Source organism: Vicia villosa, linkage group LG7 (genome assembly GCF_029867415.1).
Source record: "Vicia villosa cultivar HV-30 ecotype Madison, WI linkage group LG7, Vvil1.0, whole genome shotgun sequence".
Classification (NCBI taxonomy): domain Eukaryota; kingdom Viridiplantae; phylum Streptophyta; class Magnoliopsida; order Fabales; family Fabaceae; genus Vicia; species Vicia villosa.
In genome coordinates, this window is record NC_081186.1 from 63,403,052 (window position 1) to 63,425,746 (window position 22,695).

Genomic DNA, 22,695 nt, shown 5'->3' on the forward strand with positions numbered 1-22,695 from the left:
TTCCACGACAAAGTGTCAAAAGCTTTCGTAATGTCGACTTTAATTGCAACGTTACCACCAAACTCTTTATTCCCTAAAAGATTAACCGCTTCCGAGGCAATGCACACACAAACCTTAATACTTCTGCCTTGAATAAACGCTCTTTGCTCGGAGGAAACCAGCATTGGCATAAAGGTTGCCAATCTATCCGCGATAATTTTGGTGATGATTTTGAATTTGAAATTGGCAAGCGCAATGGGCCTGTAGCTGCTCATAGAATCCGCATCCTTAGTCTTGGGAATCAAAATGATAGTGTTATGACTTTTCAAAATCGAAGAAAACTACCCTCTAAATTTCTCCCTGTCTCTCTCTAAAATCCCTCTCTCTCACACACCATTTCTCTCTTCTTTTTTTTTTTCTTCTCTTTTTCACTTCCCTCTCTTTTCTTTATAAGCAAAAGGTTTCATTAATAAGAGTATGAAACATACTCAAGCCAACATACATCAATCCTCACCAAAGTGGTGAGAACGCTATCAACACCAATCAATGAAAACCAACACTATACAAGAAAAAACCAATGAAAACCACTCAAAAGAAACTACAAGGATACGATTTTTTGAGAAGACCAACTATCTATCAAAACTTTCTAAAGTCACATAAAATTAGGAGATTAAAAGTTACAAAATCTATTTCCATAATATAATTATCGAATTTTAAGAGTTAGAGAAAAAATATGATATGCCTAATTTTCGAAATTCTAAATAGGACAACAATATTCATCAAATATTTATAAATATCAGATAAAAACTCACCAAAATTTAAATAAATAAAAACTGGTAAAAAAATGAAGATTTTTCTTAACGGTATAAAAAGCTAAAGATTGTATTGAAAGAGTTTGGAGGATTTAGATAAATTTGTCAAATATATTCCCCATTATTATTTATTCCAAAAATTAAAAAATTTAATAAATATTCTTTCAATATTCTATATAAAATCATTTTTTAAAAAAATATTTTAAAAACTATATTCTTAAAAAAAATTAGGGTCGGCCCAACACATATTGAGGCCTGAGACGGATCTTAAAAATGAGGCTTTTTAAATTAAAAAAAAATTATTTAAGATTTTATTTTACAAACTTTTTGAGATGAAAAATTATTTATTAATTTATTATAATATAATTTCTTTTAGTATGTCTTAACTATTTATATTTAGGAAAATTTATATCAATAACTTTAAGGAGTTTTTTTCTACTAATAAATCTCTCAATATTTGTTCACGGACATATCAGAAAGTTCTTTTTGTGATTCAACTAAAAAATTAATTTTTTTTCCTTCAATTTTGAAACTTCCTAATGCAAATTTTAGAGTTGACATTCATCAATTCTAAATTAAAATAATAAATATTTTACTGAACACACAAATATAAAACAACTAAAATTCACCAATAATAAAATTAAAACAAATAAAATTATTAAATATAAAAATTAAACAGTAGTCTTTAATCTTGCCTTTGTTGTTCTTCTTTTTTCCTCTTTCTTAACAATTTTTTTGATAATATTTAATTTTTTCTTTGCAAAACTAGAGAGATGAGAATTGATGAGTAATTGGTCTTATTAATAAGTAATATCTTTTAATCTATTAAAATTAAAGTACCTGGAAATTCCAAGTCTAACCTTTTGATTAAATGTTATAACTATTCTTATTCCAAGGGTAAAACAGACTAATCAATGCTATGTTGTTACCATATTCATTTGGCATTTAATTTTGCTGACGTGTCAATCCATCACAATTTGATGTATTATTTTCTATTTTATTTATTTGATTGATTTATGTTTGATTTATTTGATTTAATTATTTGATTATTTATTTGATATTTATTTAATTATTCATGATTCATGCATGAAGAGGGAATTGAAATAGACTTGGTTTATTCAATGCAGAATTTGAAAATACTCACACTTATTGCTCCACTACACGATTAAATGCATCTTATAGGAATTGGAATAGAATCTTTTGATATTTACAATATCACAACTTCCCATATTCATTCTCCACAATATAAAGAACCATTCTAAACCCTTCTTCTTTCACTCCCTCAATCTTCATTCTTTTATCAGGTTACGTATTTAGCTTCCCCTTTTCTTCATCACCACATTTTGATTCTTTTATCAAAACCCCATTTTTTTTAACTATTAAATGTTAAATATTTTTTTTAACTATTAAATGTTAAATTAGAGCGATGATTTAGTTGGGATTTAAAGTTCAAAAAGGTAAAATTCTTTTTATTCTTATTAGAATTGATTGTTTCCAATTGTGAAATTGTTTCCACTTCTCAAATTATTTAATGTTGCTGTTTTTTATAATTATTTTGATGATTTTATGATTTTTTTTTATTTTAAAGTAGAGCAATATTATTTCTATGTTTTTTTTGGAGTTCAACCATGTAGTTCTTTCAGAATTTGGTTTAAAGACAATGGATGTTTTCCATAGTATTTTTGAGGTAGTATTTTTGATTTTCATAGTACTTTTGTTGGATATGTGTCATATTTATTGAATATTAAAATGAAATTGATTATATTAATTTATTTTGTAGATTGACACACCACCATGGGATATAAGGTGAAGGCTAAGGATAGATGCTAATACCAAAGAATGGAAGGATAAGCAGCAAACGAGATTTACTTTCTTAACTTGAATTCCTATGAAAATAAAGAAATTTTTTTTTAGAGATAAGATAAGATTAATGTTGTTGATGTATTTGGGAATAGTGTTGGAAATAGTTGATTTGTGTTTGAGAATGCGACTGTTTGATTTATTGTGTCATTGTATCCTTTTGTTTTTTATTGTGATAAATTTTTTCTTAAAAAAATGTATAAAATAATATATAATAATTTGTAATTTTATTTAATTGTGATATTCTTTCTAAAAAATATATGTAATATATTAGGGTTTAATAGGGTTGGCTGACAGTGTATCAGCCTTTTCTCAATATATTAACTATAATTACGAATTCCATTAAAGTATCATAATTTATATATCTAATATATTAACAATAATCCCAAAGACCAATATATGTAATATGTATGAAAATTTATCAATTATAATTTTTTTTTGACGTTTTGAGAAAAATATTATTTATAATACATCTATCTGACAGGTTGTAAATTAAATTTCTAAAAAACTACGAACTATTTTTAATAAAGTTTTTCATTTTGCAAGCACAAAGGTGATTTAAACCAAAGTATAAAAGCAAGGAACAAAATGGAAGTGTAATATTCATTTAGAAAATATTAACATAATTCTAATTATAATTTTATATAGTTATAATTGTTTTAAGTAAATTTTTATTTCATTAAATGCATTTATTGATTTATTTAAGGGACAATTTTTAATATCTTTATTAAAGTATAATTCTTAAAAGGACAAAACTTAAGTACAATTCTTTATGTGTGGTTCTTACTATTTTCCAATGAAAATATGACTAGGGTATAATTTCCACTCACACATATGTTGATTTCTCCTATTTTCACTCACTAAATAATATTTAAGTATATTTGTCATATTTTCATTAGAAAATAGTAAAAACCACCCCTAAAGAATTATACCTAAGCTTTGTCCTTCTTAAAAAACGTAATTTCAAGTCTTGAAACAAATATACCTTATATTTTTCAATTTATAAAAACTATAAATAAATTTATATATAACTTTCTTATGAAATAATTATGATGAATGAATACATAACTTTCTTATGAAACATACTAATTTGTCATATCTTTTAAAGTTAAAACATCATCAAAAGATAGTGAATTTCTGAATAGACTTACACACGTGTTATATTGTATAAATACATGAAATTGTGATTATAATGTTAAGTAATATATACAAACAAAAACCCTAATAGTAATAGAAAAAAATTATACCTCATTCAATTTAAAAAAAAAAAGACTCTTAAGAGAATATTTCTAAAAATCATATTTATGAATGATGGTAAAGTATTTATATTTAAAAAATTACATTACCTATAAGATTTAATAATAATACTAATAATAAATAATTTAATTTTGTTTTATACATCACTCAATCTTATTGAATAAATTTATATTAAAACGAGTTTTAGTTTATAACTAAAATACACTTAATATTTATAATATATTTTAATTTAGTATTAGAAATATGCAGGTTGAAATTAAACATAATTATATACCTATCCAAATTATAAGTTTTTAATGATAAAATACTAATATTTATACTAAAAATTGCTGTAAATATTTGTTTTAATAAAAAATATGAGACAATTATGATATATGAAAAACACAATTTTCTAATGAAAAACATATATTTAAGCATAATTTTAAGAGTGAGAATATGTTGATTTTCAAAAATATCTCTAAGAAGTTATTATAAGCAATTAATTTAATTTTAAATATTATCATTATATATTATTATCAAGCATACTAAATTTTATATAAATTTAAATTAGTATTATTAGTTACATTTTTTAAAAATTTTATTATATTTTTATTTAAAATTATTCAATGAAATATCAAATTATTTAAAATTTTATAAATTTTATAGAGTTAATTAAACTTATATTATGAAATTCTCCTAGACAAAAAAATAGAGAAAATATTCCTTTAGAACTGAAATTTGATGGAGAGTTGTCATATATTATAAGTTTGTAAAAATAGTAAATATGATATAATAAAAAGGATTTAAAACTGATATTTGATGGGAAGTTATTATAAATTTTAGGTTTGGAAAAATTGATTAATATTTAAAAAGTAATGTTATTTGAATTCGCAAAAGATTTTATTCAAATCCGTAGTTTAAAATTAACTCATATGGATTCAAGTGAGTTTTGTTAACTCATCTGGATTCACGGGTAGATGTAAACATATCTAAGAGATACCAGTTGTAGATGGTTCATTTTAATGTTCATCTTTTAAATATTGTTCTTTCTGCTGTTTTATAAAATTGAAGTTGATAATCGGCTGTACAATTTATTGTAAGTACGAATCAATGCTTAAAAGTTGGTGCATATTATTAGCATATAGTTGTAATTATGTCAATGTTAACAAATTGAAGAATGAATTCAATCTTAGGTTCACATTCACACTCTCACTCTCAAATACAATCACAACAACAACCTCTCTCTTTTGCAAAATCAATATTTCTTCAACACATATGCCTCTGTCGCCAATAGATCGACCTCAATTATCGCCGATCATACACATCAAGGCTCTCCACTGAAACACAATGATTGTGTGAAAGCTACAACCAGATCTAAAACCACAGATAAAGAAGACGAAAATACTGGAATAAGAGTGTGATGATTTCGTTGAAACTTATGAACTTTGTTGGAATCTGATTTTGGTGATATTGAAATTGTGAAGTAGTATAGTTTATAGGTTTTTTTTAAACTGGAATAAGTTAAAAATATTTTCATAAATGCTAAAAGTCTAATTTTGATACATTTTTTTTATAAACGAAAATAAGTTACAAAAAAAAAATTTTAACAAGAAAAATCTATTGTTGATACAATTATTTTTATAAATGGGAATGAGTTACAATAATTTTTATAAACGACAAAAATTCGATTCTTAATACAATTATTTTATAAATGAAAAAAGTTTATTGTTAATACAATTATTTTTATAAACGAGAATATGTTACATATATTTTTATAAACGGGAAAAGTTCTATTGTTAATACAATTCATTTATAAACAGGAATAAGTTACATATACTTTTATTAACGACATAAGTCTATAGCTGATACAATTATTTTTATAAACATGAATAAATTACTAATATTTTTATAAACAGTAAATGTCTATTGTTGATACCATTATTTTTATAAACAGAAATGAGTTACAAATATTTTTATAAATGGGAAAAAGTCTAATATGGATACAATTATTTTTCTAAACGGGGGCTAAGTTACAAATATTTTTATAAACGGGAAAAGTCTATTATTGATACAATTATTTTTATAAACGGAAATAATTTACAAATATTTTGTATAAGCGAGAAAAGTCTATTGTTGATACAATTAATTTTATAAACGGAAATAAGTTACAAATATTTTCTATAAACGAGAAGAGTCTATTGTTGATATAATTATTTTTATAAACGGAAATAAGTTACAAATATTTTTATAAATGAAAAAAATTATTGATACAATTATTTTTATAAACAGGAATAAGCTACAAATATTTTTATAAGCGCACACACGGGTTCTAAGGGCTTATCCTGTATCAAACAAGTGTATTGTTCTTACAAATATTTAAAAATACTACTTACATAAAAGAATAACGGTGGTTAAAGCATATTATTAGTCTATATTTGTAATTCTACGAATGTTTATGATCTATAAAACAAGTTTTAAAATTGACAAATGAGATATCGCGACGTGTAATTTAAATCAAGACGAAACCCGTGCGATAGCACGGGTATCTTACTAGTTATTGCATTAAAAAGCTTGTGCTAGTGTTGAGGTGCAATGAACATACAAAGTGGCTCTTTAGCTTCTTATTTGCAACTTACTAATGATACAAGTGTAGTAATTAACGGAGCAACAACGGTAAATTAAAAAAAAAAATATTTGGAGGCCCTAGGCAAAGACCTCACTTTCCTAGCCTATGGGCCAGGCCTGAAAAAAAAAATCTTTTGCCGAAGCTATACCTTCTCTTCCCTAACTCGCAGCCAGAGCCAAAAAAAAACTTTAAATTAAGATTTTTTTAATTTCAGAATAATTATTATATTAATTAATTGTTCTGAGCCCTCAAAAGCTAGTTAATGGAATTATTTCATTCAAAACTTCGCAATGCTTTAGTATAGTAATGATGTTCTGTTAATTGATAGGCATTCAGCACCAATGAAATGCATATGAATGTATAAAATACAACAAATTAGTTTATGACATATGGATGTATAAAATACAACAAAAAAGGAAACCATGTATTGAATACAACAAATTAACGAACAAGAAAAAATATATTGAAAAAAGAAAACACAGGAAGTTTCCATCTTCGATACGATATCCATGATGACATTCGTATAAATCAGTTAAACTGTAGAAGAATTCTTCATGAAATAAATTTTTACCATGCTTCAGCTGGCAATCTTATTCTTTGATAGTTCAACAACAAAATAATGGACAGGGGGTGCAGTTACGGTGCATAGATAAAAATCTATGCACCGTGCATAGAGAATTATTGACCATTGGATCATTAGATCAAATTATAATTATTACTCAATAGTCAATACTCATTACTCAATAGTCAATACTCAATACTCAATACTCAGTACTCAATACTCAATACTCAATACTCAATATTAGATTAAAAATATGATCCAATGGCTTAGATTGACTTATGCATGGTGCATAAGGAAAATCCTTATGCATATTAGCCAATGCCATGGACAGGCTCCAAGAAATCTTATCTTTCAGCAATACAGCCTCGATTTCGGTAGTCACTTATTCCTATAGTCAATGGGATAAATTTGCTCCAATGTCTTTATAACTGCAATCACAGGACAAAGTAGAGTTATAAGTAAAGTTATTTAGAGTTTCAAATTCCTAGGATAATAGTATGTCCTTACTCCTTAGATCTATCTATTTTTATATAAAAAAAAAAAAACATTTTCTATTTCTATTTTTTTTAATGGTTTGTTAATTTTACTTGTTATCAAAGAGAGAAGATATTCCTCCTGATGCGAACATGCGCATTTGAAGGGGGTTGAAGCGAGAGGAGTTAGGCGAAGAGAATAGTGGTGCTTTAAACATTTTACAACTTTTTAGCTGGGGCAAGGAGTGCAAAACTTTTTGCAATAAATAATAATACATAAATATTAGAATTGGATTTAATTCACATACATTGTCCGTGTATAAATTTTTACACTGTCAGTCAATCAGAACCGTTAAATTTTTAGAAATGTTGACTTTTATGATAACTACCTCTAAAGTCACGCAAATGAATGATTGTGATGTGTATAGAAAATACACTAATGGTGCATGACAATTAAACTTGTTAGAAAATACCCAATGAGCATCTAGGCCAACTGTGTCAGCTCCTCCTTTGCGTATATAAGTAGCAGTAAAACTAAAAACAAAAGAAAAACAAGAGCTAGAAACTACAAGATAGGTTTGGTTAAGAGAATTAGTAATAATTCAGATGTGTACCTTGTACTGTACATAGTCCGAAAGGATGAAGAATACAGCAATTAGAAGAATTTGTCTTTTGGCAAGTCCACTTCACTCATGTCTGAACTTTGAACACGCCATCAGCTCAACATTTTGTTAATGAAGACTAGGACTAAAATCAGCATAGATAGTTCCAGCATAAACTTTGGACTCGTCGAGTATTCAAGAATTTGCTGCCACCTGTAAGTTCAACCAGTAGATAGCTGCTGGTAAAGCCTGTATTTTGGATCTCCATTACAACAAGATTTGACTCGAATACATAAGTAAATAACACAACTAAACTAAGCAAATTCAGCAAACATGACAACGAGGATTTTAACAAGACAGTTTAGATAAACTTCACAGGCACTTGTAGAAAGCACTTAAAGATCATGCAATAATTACATGTTTTTTAATTAGCTTTTTCATAATTTAAAATTAGCTTTTGCATCTCTATTTTTTCAAAAGCACTTCCATTTAACTACATCATAAACACCTGCAAGTTTATTTGAAGACTCTTTCCGCAGGATAAGAATCATAAACTTATTTTAATTCAGAAGTCCCATAAGTTAGAAGCTAACTCAAACTAGGATTACATTTGGTATAAATGTCGATAGACAAGTATTCAATTTCCAATACAGACATTGGAATATGTAAACAAAATAAATATGTATTCCCCATTCTATTACCACAAATATGTATACATAATGAACATGCACCCCAACCCTATTACCACAAATGGCTGTAGGTTTTACGAATAAACAAAGCTTTATAATTTATTTTTTCTTCAAGCAAGTTACTTTAGTTTCAAAGCATTTTAACTTACTGTATTCTACAAGTACTGATGGCTTGCCACTTCAAAAACCATGCAACCATAATTTGAACATTGACCAACTAAAACTAGCACTGTCTACCAGAAACTAGGATAAAAGGCTCACCAATTTCCTTCAAATGTTGAACTACTTCCCTCCTTTATTTCCTCCATAGCAAATTCTTCAAGTATAGCACGTTGTCGTTCATTGATTGCACTAAAACAAGAGTGGGCCAAAAGTAAATCAATGCAATTGATGATTAGCAGTAATCAGACTCATACTTGAGTATAAAGAAAAAATCTTTGAGCTTAATACAAATATCAATTTATTATGGCACAAAAAACATCAACTGGATGCAAATTTCAAAAAAAAAAAAAAATTAAAATGTACAAATATATGCAGCCACCCTCACAATCCTAGGAGCCAACAATGATTAAACAGCAATAAACAATAACATTAATGAAATTGTAGAACGGTATTAAAAAGCACCAAAAATGAGCAGCACTGCTTGAGCAATTACTTGGTTTCCTTTCGTTTATATTTAGGGCTAATGTAATAGCCAACGGCTAACAGGTAAATGGAGGGCCCAAAATAAGTAATCATTTTCTTGATGTCATAATTTCATTGTCAACCAACATTTATAAAAAGTTGAGATGAAAACAACATTGAAGTGTTGAGAAGTCTCACAATTGATGAGATATAACTTGAATATGTGTGCATAAGCGGTAGATAGTCCTCACTTTGCAAACCGGTATTGTATGGGTTGAGTTAGTCCCAACCCAAATTCTAAAATGCTGCAAGACCTTATCTAAGATTGGGTCACCCGCTATCTAGTCACGCTCCAGATGTTCAATCTTGAGCATGGGGAGTATGTTCAGAAATCCCGCATCGGATAAGATATGGCCTAAACGTATGTTTATAAGTGATGGGAAGTTCTCACCTTCAAGCCAGTTTTACAAGAAACGTTAGGTGCAACCTAAATTCTAAGAATAAGGAAGTGCATTTCTTTGCTTCTTTACATGATAAATAACAAATTCCTTTTAAGATATTAGGTTATAAGAAGTAAACCAAAAAAACCAGTGGTTGTTGAAGTTATAGGATTAGACTTTAAAGTATAGATTACTTAAATGAAATACTCAAGAATAACAAAATTGATATTGATGTGAAAGATAGGATGGATGTTATTAGCAAAAGATAAAATACTGAGCATTATAAAAATATCATACCTCTAACTAATACATCGGAAAACAAATCATGATATACAAGAAAATATAAACCAGTCTAAGATAATCTAAAATACCTGACCAAATTTAAAACAGAATTTATAAAGTAACAAGATATGTATTGGATTTCTAACAATGTTAACATAAGAACTTACATGGGGAAGTTTATACGGAAACGCACATACTGATCCCCATGAAATGCAAAATACCCATGCTTTGGCAGTCCTACATCAACAGCCAAAGTAAATATAATTATCCAGTATGATGAGAGAAATAAACGATAAAATTATGCAAAATTGTCATGATAAAGGGTTCTCCATTTCACCTTTGCCTCTAAATGCTAGCAGCTGTCCAGGCTGAACACCCTTAGGTATCTGAGAAATTATAATTGCCCAAAGTTAGATAAAATAGGCCAACACAAGCAATCACGCCAAAAAAAAAAAAAAACTATATGGCAATGATAGGAAACAACTACTACTTGGTAGACTAGGAAAATGTTAAGAGAATATGAGAGAAATTTTTGTAATGCTCTAGTGATTTGCACTCAACAGATCCTCTATTTATATTATACACTCTTAGCAGTAAATATAATTTGAGGTTTGCTATTTTGACATTAAATTGGCTACACCGTAGTTGTACACCATAGCTTTTTTCAAAGCTTTTAGGAGTGGCACAGAAATCCAAGCAAAGAAAAATAATTAAAAAAACAAAAAGTACATGGATTGGTATAAATATACGGTGTAGTGTCACCTATTAGTGTAAGTTTAGTATTTCTCATATAATTTACATTTATAAGGAAATTAATTATATTGTTACTTCTTACATGCATATGATACGACCTAATACCTAAACTAAATAAAGGTTTAGCAAGATAAACTATATGATACTCATTTGTGAGAATCATGTTGCTGTTGAAGATTAACTCCAATTCAATTATTTGAGACAGACAAAACGTAAACCATTTCATTCATGAGAAGATTCTCCCAAGAAAAATCACGGCAGCCTTTGTGAATTTAAAGTATCAATTAGCAATAATTTCACTTAAGTTTTTTCAAATTTGAGGTTAACATATTTATACAGATTAAGTTGAATGCAAATGACATAAGTGCCATCTTGAGACAAAGTACTGGTATTCCTTGAAAATAGCTCAGACTAATATAAAGATATGACACGGATTATGTTCTTTCTACATTTAGTTTAGTCAATCACTAAAACTAAGTATTTAATGGTGTTCAAGTCACTCGCATCAGAAAAATTTTGATTCAGGTGAAAGGAAATGAGTATGCTAATCAAGTGTGCGATTCAAATTTTTCTGCACAATTATACATAATTAAAGACAAGAAGAAAAAACTGACAATGTAAATCTTGTCTTACGTTTATTTGCATCTTCCCTGATAAAGTAGGCACCTCAACTTTGCCACCAAGAATAGCCTGTAAGATATTACAACTTTGTACTATTAGTAACACCAATATAGAGTTAGGTACAATATCAAGGGGATCCATGTGATAGAACCGGCACAGAATATAGAAGAAGTTGATGTTTGTTGATAAAAACCTATTATAGTCCAGGTATTCGAGAGCCCTGGTGCTCTCCTACTCTAAGTCTCTTAGAAATTCAAAGATACTCAAACTAGTTCCTCCTTCTACTATTTAAAGGGTTTTACCTCCCAAGCCTAACTAACTGACTTACTAGCTAGCTCACTAAATAATTGAGACGTTACGAATGAACAAGCAATATCACAAAATGAATCCAACATAAGAGTAACTAAAGTTGTCTCCCTTGCATGTTAGTAAGGTTGTTGAGGGGTTGTATTGTTAGGATATAGAATAACATATATTAGAGTAGCTAAAGTAGTTAAGAGTTGTTATATAAGTTAGTTAGTTTGTTAATTAGTTGAGGTTATTATAGAGTGTATGTGTATAAATAAGAGAGCACAAAGGGTAGAGAGGATCTTCGAAGATTTGTAGAATATTCTTTATTGTGTAGAGAAAACCCTTGGAGGAAAGATCCTCTCCTATTCTATCGTATTTCTTAAATAAAGTGTTTTTTATTTGGAATTCAATTATTGGATTCCTAATAGTGGTCAGAACATCAAGGATGCTTAGATCTTTCCTAGTGTTTAATGAGACGATAAACAGAAAGTACCACTAATAGTGGTCAGAACATCAAGGATGCTTAGATCTTTCCTAGTGTTTAATGAGACGGTAGACAGAAAGTACCAAGAGCTGTCACAAGAGTATGTGAGAAACCACTAAAATATACTTTAGCTCTCACCTGTGTAAAGCTAATATTAGATTCCACATAGATATCTGCACCATCCCTCTCAAAGACTGGATCCTCAACCACCTATTTCAACAGAAAGAAAAAATTATGGTAAAAGTTAGTATAATACTTAATAAACAAACATATTATACAAGTAGAGCAGAAAACCTATTCCAGTTTTAGACAGCATTATATAACCATCTACATAGGAACAGAGATATTCCATGAGATGTACTACCATGTATTAAAAGTGATGTCTACGTACACATGAACAATATGGATCTTATATACCAACAATTAATGAGACAGTTCTCAGTCAAACAAATATGGAGAAGGAAAGTAATTTGAGAAGTAAAACTGAGCACCTTTGAATGCCAAACTATAAGAAAGTGTTGTTGAACAGCAATAAATGCATGATCAAGGAATCAAAAAAACTAAGCAATAGTAAATCATCTATGGATCAAGGGAACTGGGTGGACAAGTTATATACTGATAACTTGAATTGAGAGAAGGATTGGGAAAAGTAGACACCCATGAAGGTGAGAATGAATTTATATCACTGCCACCGTACCACACACTTTTTCTAGAGAATACCTGGGAAAGTTGTTCCAATGAATTCTTGCCAGAATAATTGTATACACTGAATGAGTCTAATGTGTTTAATTATAATACGAAGTTTCGGTGTAACTAGTAAAGAATCAAACACCAACAGGCAACAGGTATGCCCGAGTATGTAAACTAGAGCAAATATTTAGAAGAAGAAAAAGGAAAAACTTTGCCTTTATTTTTATGTATAAACTTCCATGTCGACCACCACTTCCAGCAGCATTCCCACCTTCTGGCACATGGATGGTATCTCCCGAATCAACGCCTACCAGTTCATTGAAAACTATGATAAGATTTAACAGAAAAATTTCATTTTTTTTCTAATAAAGCATAAAAAATGTATGGCAGATGGTCAACCAAATCTTGGCAGGATAGTTCTGCTGCAGCATTAATAAAACTTCCCTAATCAAATTGATTCTATTCCAAATTATATTGATGGACACCTTAATAATAATGACCAAAGGGTATCCCATTTCAATTAAGAAGAATAAAAAAGTAGGTCGAGTTGATATCTTGAGGTAAAGAATTTCCAATATGAATAAGTAGCTGCCACAACAATAATCAACATTTATTCCACTCTAATCAGATATATTAATGAGTAACCAAGGTACAGTTACAGGTAATTTTATGCTTGCATTATAAACCAACCTGGTGGTATAGTAACTTTAACTTCTTTAATCCCTTCAATAACCCCGGATCCTCCACATGACAAACAAAACTCCTGCACAATAGATACCCACCATATTTATACAGAGCAACCAACCTCAAGAGTAATTGATGTGAAATTTATGGAGGACCTTAATAACGCGGCCAGCTCCTTTACAAGTAATGCATGTTGATGTAAATGGTGGGATTGTAACCTGAAAGAAAATCATGATAACAAGAATAAAAGAAAGTATTAATACTCTGATAGGTATGGTAAGGTTTATGTGAGAAAAAGACAAAAGGGCAAGGAGAGAGAGCAGAATCTTTTGTAGTGGGTGCTGCACATGGGCCTGCCAGCTGGCAGTAGATGAGTGGAGAATAATTCCTAGGTTTCAGTATTTAATGATTGGCTGCAGCAATCATTAGGGCACGCAGAAATTAGTAGTGGAGATACCACATGGGAGAGACTAGGCCTCTCTAAGAGCCTCCTTTTTCTTTCTATCTTTTCTGCATTTTTTCTACAGCTTTCTACTTTTATTTGTAACCCTAGATCCCATTTGAACTCTAGAGAAATTCAAATAAAAGTCAGTCTTTTCTTATATTATCCTGTTTCTGCTATTTTCCCTATTTAGATATTAAATTGATCCTATCAATTTGGTATCAGAGCCTGGTTTCATTACACAGTGAATGGTCATTACTAGAAGCATCATGGAAAACAGAGTTGACATGATTGAAGAGAGAATGAACAATTTCGAAGGAACCTTAGATCAAATCAGACTGCTGGTTCTGGAACAACAAGCGAAACCCCAAGTCACAATGGAGCAGATACGCCAACTGCTTCAGGATCGACCACGAAGGACACATAGATATGGGAGCGAGCACGAGTACGACGATGAGGAAGGAAGTGAGAGAAGCACTGTGTCACGAGATTCTCGACCCAGAACTCGTCGTCACGGTGGCGGAAATGGGTCTAGGTTTTTGGGAAACAGACGAAGATTGGAAATTCCAATCTTTAAGGGAGATGACGCGTTTGGTTGGCTGGTTCGCGTAGAGAGATACTTCCATTTGAACGGGATACAAGTACGTGACAAGCTAGACGCAGTGGTACTGGCTATGGAGGATAGAGCTTTGAATTGGTATCAGTGGTGGGAAGAACAAGCACCACTAAGGACTTGGGAGGAATTTAAGATTGCGGTGATGAGAAGATTTCAACCGGGTATGATGCAAAACCCGATGGCCCCCCTGCTGAGTTTGAAACAAAAAGGGACTGTTGTGGAGTATATGGAGAAGTTTGAGAGGTTAGTAGCTCCTTTAAGAAGAGAGGAAAGAATAATGTTAGATTCCATTTTTTTGAATGGTTTGAAGGAGGAGATTCAGGCTGAACTAAAGCTCTATGAGAGTCAAGGTTTATCTGACCTCATGGATAGAGCATTATTAATTGAAGAAAAAAATGAAGTTTGCCAAAAGAATGGGAGCTCGTGGAAGGATAGAGGAGGACTGCTGAAAATCAAAGATCCTATAGAAGTAGGTGGCTCTAAGAAGGATGGTGAGAAGATCAGTGGAGGAGCAAATGAGAGACACAAAGGAAGGAGATTGAATCCTGCTGAGTTAGAGGAGAGGAGCAAGAAGGGATTGTGCTTTAAGTGTGGTGACAAATGGAATCGGGAGCACATATGCAAATTTAAGCATATGAGTTTCAAGCTGTGTGAGATTAGTAGTGAGGAAGAAGAGGGGAATTGGGGAGTTAGTACTCAAACTGAGGCAGTGGAGGAATTAGTGACAGAACTCAAAACCTTACATTTGTCACTGCAGAGCAAACAAGGGTTCACTTCTAATAAATGCTTCAAGGTTTGGGCTACTGTACAAGGACAGAAGTTGATAACCCTCATTGATTCAGGGGCAACTAGTAATTTCATTGATGCTAGGCTGGTAGAGAGAATGGGCATACAGTTGATGGAGACTCCTCCCTATGTCATAGAGGTGGGAAATGGAGAGAGGGTTAAATATCAAGGTGTTTGTGAAGGGCTGAGTTTCAATGTGCAAGGGGTTGATTTTAATCAACATTTTTTCTTAATGGAGTTAGGTGGAGCTGAACTGGTGTTGGGGATGGATTGGTTGGCCAGTTTGGGCAGCATTGAAGCAAATTTTGGCGTGTTATGTCTGAAATGGAAGCAGGAGGAGATTGAACATTGTATTTTTGGTGACCCTGTACTAAGTACCAAACAAGCTTCTATGAAAGAAATGTTGAAAGCCTTGAATGATGAAGGAAGAGGAATGCTGGTAGAATCTGTGCAAGCTGAAGGAGAAAATGCAGCAGTAGAGGATGATGAATGGAAGACATTACTGGACAGGTTTGAAGAAGTATTCCGTCTACCTAATGGGCTACCACCTATTAGGGAGCATGATCATGCTATCATCCTAAAGCCTGGAGCAACTATTCCTAATCTGAGACCCTATAGATATCCCTTCTACCAAACAAATGAGATAGAGAAGATTGTGAGTGAAATGAAGCAGGCTGGGACTCAGTTGAAATACAGCAGTGCATATCACCCTCAGTCAGAGGTGGTGAACAGATGTTTAGAAACCTATTTGAGATGTGTAACTGGTCTGAAGCCTAAACAATGGTCTAAATGGCTAGCTTGGGCTGAATATTGGTATCATACCAATTACCATGCCTTTTTGATGACTACACCTTTTGATGCCTTATATGGTAGGGCACCACCTATGTTAATAAGAGGAGACACACCTTTTTATGCTGTGGATGAATTTAACAAATTGACAGTTGAAAGAAATGTTATGCTGAAGGAGTTACAAGATCAGTTGCTTAGAGCTCAAGATGTGATGAGACGCCAAACCAATAAGCATAGAAGGGAGGTTGAGTATGAAGTAGGAGAAAAGGTGTCCTTGAAGATACAACCTTATAAGATGAAGAAGTTAGCTAAGAGAGTGAATCAAAAACTAAGCCCTAGGTACTATGGCCCTTATGGAATGTTGCAAAGGATAGGGGCAGTAGCTTATAAACTGAAGCTACTTGAAGACACTAGGGCACGCCCAGTTCTCCATGCTTCTTTATTGAAGAAAACTGTCTCATCTTCTCTGGAATCACAGCCCCTGCCAGCTTGTATGAATGAGGAGTGGCACTTAGAACCTCCTCCTGAGAAGATGATAGTTTCTAGGAGAAATGAGCTGGGAGAAATAGAGGTTTTGGTGAAATGGAAGAACCTGCCTGACGTCGACAATTCGTGGGAATTAAGAAACAAGATGGGAGCAGAATTTCCAAACATTCTCCTTGAGGTCAAGGAGAGTTTTGAAGGGGGGAGAATTGATAGGTATGGTAAGGTTTATGTGAGAAAAAGACAAAAGGGCAAGGAGAGAGAGCAGAATCTTTTGTAGTGGGTGCTGCACATGGGCCTGCCAGCTGGCAGTAGATGAGTGGAGAATAATTCCTAGGTTTCAGTATTTAATGATTGGCTGCAGCAATCATTAGGGCACGCAGAAATTAGTAGTGGAGATACCACATGGGAGAGACTAGGCCTCTCTAAGAGCCTCCTTTTTCTTTCTATCTTTTCTGCATTTTTTCTACAGCTTTCTACTTTTATTTGTAACCCTAGATCCCATTTGAACTCTAGAGAAATTCAAATAAAAGTCAGTCTTTTCTTATATTATCCTATTTCTGCTATTTTCCCTATTTAGATATTAAATTGATCCTATCATACTCAAAACCTCCAATACAATAAAAAGAAACCCTCGTATATATAATAACATTTCAATGCACTTACTCGACCTAAGCCCCTGCATGTTGGACAAACTGTTGGGGTAGCATTTTGTGGATATCCTTGCCCATCTGGTTTGATAAAAAGAAAATTATTAGCATAAAAAAGGATAATTATTATGCCCAGGGAAACAACAAATGTTTTGGCTCACTTCACTACAAATAGAACTCACAACAGACAACAATTTATACATCCAGTGGCACATACATTTAATTATTTACCCAAAACAATTCCACAGCTTATGGAAATTCTTGTAACATCAACAGTTTAGCATGCAATAAATAAAAATATTATGGAACCCATCTCCAATTAGGAAAAGATAAGGGTGAAGAAAGAAAAGCTTCTCTAACGCAATGCAGCCGTAGCTCAGGCCTAGGTTCTATCATTCACAAATAGTTTCAAAAGATTACTACTGGTTTCTAATCAGCCTGACTTTTTCTATTTTGATACACAGATAGGTAAGGGTAAAAATTTTAACAAAAATAAATTGCCTAAAGCTCTTGGTATTATGGAATGTGCACAAGATTTTACATTAGCTTCCGCAATCAAAATATGCAGACACTATTTACCATTTCCTAATACTAATAAAACATGCACTTTCAATATCTATAAATTTCTCCTCGGGACTTTCACAATTCCAGTACATATTAGCTTTACTCACAGCAATAATCACAGGGAACTGACGCATCAAATGACACATGTTTGGTGCATCCTCTTGCGGCTTCTGAGAAAGTAAGAGATAACTCCACCTATTGGCAACGTAATAAAGAAATGGTTAAGTTTGAAAAAGTAGGAACCCAATTTAAACAGTTATAGAGAAACAAGGGTTAAGTTGACCTCTATATTTTGCGAGAACTGAGTTGTTGCTTCTTCAAATATCTGTCAAGACACAAAATATTATGAGATTTCTTAGCAAAATACTTAAGTGAAATGAGTAAAATATGAGAAAAACTTTACCTCAGAAAATACATTATGAAATGAATCAGAAAAATGAGTACGGTAGGCATTTCTAAACCTTTCTGCATCATCATGATTGTTACTATATTCCATATTCTCTGAACCATAAACACGCATCTTCAATTGAAAAAGTAATTCATGAAAGAAAATGATGAAAAATCTTAGTTAATGTTACATCCGAAATAGGAATGAAGGAAAGCTACGAATTACAGAAATTTTGAATGGCCTTGATCTACCTTGTCATACTCTGCCCTCTTTTTAGAGTCTCTCAATGTCTGAAATAACATAAGAAAAGAATAAATGAAAACATTTAACAAAAAGGCAATTGAAAATAATATTTTGTTAGTTAGGTTAGACAATAACCAAGGGAGGGTTATAAATGAATGAAATGTGAAGAAAAAAAAATACCTCATAAGCTTCTCTTATATCTTGAAACTTCCTCTTTGCCGATGGACTATTCTTATTTGCATCTGGATGGTACTTTTTAGCAAGCTGCAAAGGGCAGAAAAGTGTGATAATGCAGTATACACTGAAGGAAGGCCTTTGATTTTGATATAGTAATGTCAAAGGAGTATGATGATAAAAAAAAATTAAGATTGCAAAACAAAATGCTTAGAGTCTTGGACAGCTGTTTTTAGTATGACTTAAGCTTTGAGGACAGTTTATGGATTAAAATTAAATTGCAAAAAAAATAAGACTTCTACGAGCCATACAGTACTCCTTCAACATTATTGTTGGATTGGAAATCATTAACTCTCTGCATATTAGGATCTAGTTATTTTTTATTAAACTAACTGAAACTATCTCTTCTCGCTATTGTTTACCCTTCACAGCATTCTTAAACTATCTCTTCTCGCTAGTTGTATTACTCTGTACATGAAATTTCAAAATCTAAAATTTAGAGTGAGTTACGTGTTGACCAGAAAGAAGCTAGATAAATGCTAATTGTGCATAAAAGTGCAAGTCACCAAGAACTAGAGTTAAATAAGAGCAGTGAGATTAACTATATGCTAGGTTACTAGAAGAGTGAAAATGTAGAACCGAAAATGAGAATGACTAAGTTTTGACTACAGGCCACATAAATAAAGGTTTTCGTTTGTGTTATCAATATCCGCTAAATTAGTGGAGTTGAAGGCGACTACTACGGCATCCTCCACGACATCGTGTTTCAGTGTAGTGGGCATTGCACCAGCTTTCTGGTGGAGATAGCTGGAAAATCGCAGCACTATTAGGCCACTCCCCTTGATTGCCAACTGATATGCCAAAAAACCAACATGGTTAAAGAGTTTGGACTTTCCAGGGGTAATTTAGGGATTTCAGCCTTCAAACATACCAGAACATTACTGGAGATTTTAGGGGTTTGCTTCTGTGACTCTCTAGTGTTTCCCTATTATCTCTCTTGTGCTCTCTAGCCGTGTTTTCTCTGGGGCTATTGTGCATCTCCAGGATTCCCTTTGCAATTTTCTCTAGTCTTTCTATTCATCTCAAGAGATTTCAGTTTTATAACTCTCTGCATCTCTAGAGATTCTCGGCCACAACCTGCTGCCATCTTCAAGACAGATTGCCACTATCATTCCTTTTTAATCCCTTCTCACTGTCAACTCTCAGTTCTAATTTAGACACTGATCAATCAATAAACGCATGTCTCTCAATTTGAGAATTTTTTAAATTTTTTTAGAATTTAAATATTTATATAGTTTACACTGTATACAAGATTTCAGAATCATTGCCATTCCGCTGTCCTATTAATGTGTTTTAAGGGTCGGCCCCTTCAGATCGCTATCTAGAATTGATAACACTGGTTTACCTCTTAATAATAATGTGGAAATTGAAGTAAACATTAGTTATAGGTTTCCTAGGGATCAATTAAAAAAAACTACATTAAACCATAAAAGACATTGAAATCCATTATTTTCTCACACGGAAAAGATGAACACAGTCATACAACTTTATTTGACATGAATCATACATATTTATCATTTATTTATTCCAATTCCAATAGTAAAAACTATAGTGCATATATATCCTCTTTTTTATGTGAGAGTGGAAGAAATAAACTATTGCCATTAAACCAAACCATAAAGGTGCATGAGTGGTCATGTAATAATAGTGTATAAATACAGTGCTCAATCAAACAAAACAACTAAAACTTCCTTAGCAAAGGGTTACACTTGGTTGAGTAACAATATTGTACTTAGACAACTGTCACTGGAATAGATACAACAACAACCAAGCCTTATCCCACTAAGTGAGATAGACTACCTGGATCATCTTCCGCCATAATGTTATATCTAGGACCATGTTTCTCTCCAAATCGTTAATCTCTAAATCTTTCTTAATAACTTCTCTTATAGTGTTTTTAGGTGTTCCTCTACCTCTAACTCTTTGACTCCTCTTCATCTGATCTACTTTTCTTACTACAAAATTTACAAGTGTTCTCTCTACATGCCCAAACCACTTAAGTCTATTTTCCACCATTTTTTCTCTTATAGGTGTTACCCAACACTCTCTAGAATAGATGAGCCAACTTTTTTTATTGCTATAACTCCTACCAAGAGCCAAGCAATGGGAATGCAATTTCAACTCTCCAATAAAAAGTGTTCAAGAAGAAAACTATAAATCATCTCCATTCCCCAAGTGTCGCAATATTACCAATCAACTCCATCATTACTCTACACTAACTAACAAAAACAAACATAATTCTAATCAATCAATCCTACATATCAACCGATTTCCAACAATCACTTACCAAGCGAAACGCCTTCTTTATCTCATCCTGATTAGCATTTTCAGAAACACCAAGCACCTGATAATAGTTCCGTTCTGCCGTAGAAGAATACGCTGCAGGAACAACACGTGCAGTAACAAAAAAAATACAATCAAACAAAAAAATATATCAAAGCACCATTCATAACTAACTAAAAACAAGTTGATTCAAGTTTTACTAAAAACCTGTAGCTTGACCATAACGATATCCCAGTGGAAATGTCGAATTTCGAAATTCCTCTTTTTTAGTGACAAAACCGCAACCGAATAAAGCTAACATACACAGAAAAATCAATTTAATTTAATTAAATTAAACAACCAAAAAAATCAGAAAACAAAAAAGCTAGAACCGAAACGAACTTCGTGAAAGCAACAACGATTGATGAGAGGAGAAGAATTTCCGGAACGAATCTCCTTTATCAACTAGAGATTCTGAAGCAACGGACGAGAGAAAATGGCGCCGATACTGCATTGAAAAAATCGATGAAGTGAGAAACGATGCGTGATAAGGAGGAATAATTGAAATTGGTTTTGAATGGTTTTGGGATTTTTGATCGATTCCTCACCGGGGATAATAATGTGAGCCTTCTCATTATCGGGAAGTGGTTGTGAATGCAATGATGTAGTAGCTGTGAGATTGAGATGAAGTTTATGTGTTTCTGTTTAGTTTGTTGTTTCCGGTGGCGATGAACTCAGATCTTTGGTTTCGGGGTTTTAGAACGATGGGTTTGGGTTTGGGTTTTGCGATGGTTCAAGGTAAACGACGTGCGATGGGGGTCGTTTAGCGGTCGTGTTCGGTGTGCTCGCGGAATTTTTTTTGAGGAGTGCTTATACCAAAACTCTAATCATCCTATCGTATATACTTAACTTTTTACTTAATTTCAAGGGGATTCTCATTACAAACTAGGGTTTAATATACTTCACCCCCTGTCAATATAGCGAATTTTGGTTTACGCCCCCTGAAGTTTTTTTTTTATTAAATGTCCCTTATAAAACCCAAAACCTAGATTTACCAAACCCTTTTACCATATTTGCTGACTGGGCTTGACTTAATTGATGATGTGGCAAAAGCTACTTGATGACATGGCCATTAGAACAACATATTCCAATATATACGTGATGTTTTGAAACGCAAACAGCATCATCATCAGCACAGCAACGCAAACAACATCATCATCATCAGCACAAACATGAACACACGCATAACAAACACGCATACATGATCTTTGAATGTCACATATATCTATCAAAGTGAAAATCACACACTATATTAATTATTCTAAAGGGACGTTCCTGTTGTGTTTCATCCTGTTGGCGCAATCTGCTTTCATGGCTCTTCAAACTGTATCAACCTTTTGGCTTGCTATAGCAATCGAAGTTCCAAAAGTAACTAATGCCACCTTGATTGGAGTTTATACATTAGTTTCTTTTGCTAGTGCTGCTTTTATATATGTAAGGTCTTACTTGACTGTACTTCTTGGATTAAAA

At 32.0% G+C, this 22,695-nt stretch overlaps 1 protein-coding gene across 2 annotated transcripts; it reads right to left on the reverse strand.

Moving 5' to 3' along the window:
• Nucleotides 1-6,226: 6,226 nt before the first annotated feature.
• On the reverse strand, nt 6,227-22,063 carry LOC131620651 (chaperone protein dnaJ 1, mitochondrial). Of its 2 annotated transcripts, XM_058891783.1 has the most exons (20): nt 21,774-22,062; nt 21,568-21,673; nt 21,394-21,480; nt 21,191-21,282; nt 18,850-18,933; nt 18,678-18,716; nt 18,442-18,558; nt 18,322-18,363; nt 18,146-18,233; nt 17,491-17,555; nt 13,864-13,926; nt 13,715-13,787; nt 13,240-13,331; nt 12,473-12,544; nt 11,572-11,628; nt 10,523-10,571; nt 10,353-10,422; nt 9,101-9,190; nt 8,163-8,363; nt 6,227-7,503 (listed from the first exon to the last, which is right to left on the reverse strand). In XM_058891783.1, the coding sequence occupies exons 1-19, from the start codon at nt 21,798-21,800 to the stop codon at nt 8,264-8,266; spliced, it is 1,413 nt and encodes a 470-aa protein (XP_058747766.1). In that variant the 5' UTR covers nt 21,801-22,062; the 3' UTR covers nt 6,227-7,503; nt 8,163-8,263. The 2 variants fall into 2 exon arrangements, with proteins under 2 accessions (XP_058747766.1, XP_058747767.1); XM_058891784.1 differs by lacking the exon at nt 6,227-7,503 and having other exon boundaries at nt 8,221-8,399; nt 21,774-22,063.
• Between the last annotated feature and the right edge of the window lie 632 nt (nt 22,064-22,695).

Excerpts from the sequence above, each read along its gene's own strand:
- LOC131620651 (XM_058891783.1), bottom strand. The coding sequence starts at position 21,800 with ATGAGAAGGCTCACATTATTATCCCCG. Across the intron at positions 18,559-18,677 it reads AGAGGGCAGAGTATGACAAG|ATGCGTGTTTATGGTTCAGA; the intron begins GTAGATCAAGGC and ends TTTCAATTGAAG. Across the intron at positions 10,572-11,571 it reads CAGGGAAGATGCAAATAAAC|ATACCTAAGGGTGTTCAGCC; the intron begins GTAAGACAAGAT and ends ATAATTTCTCAG.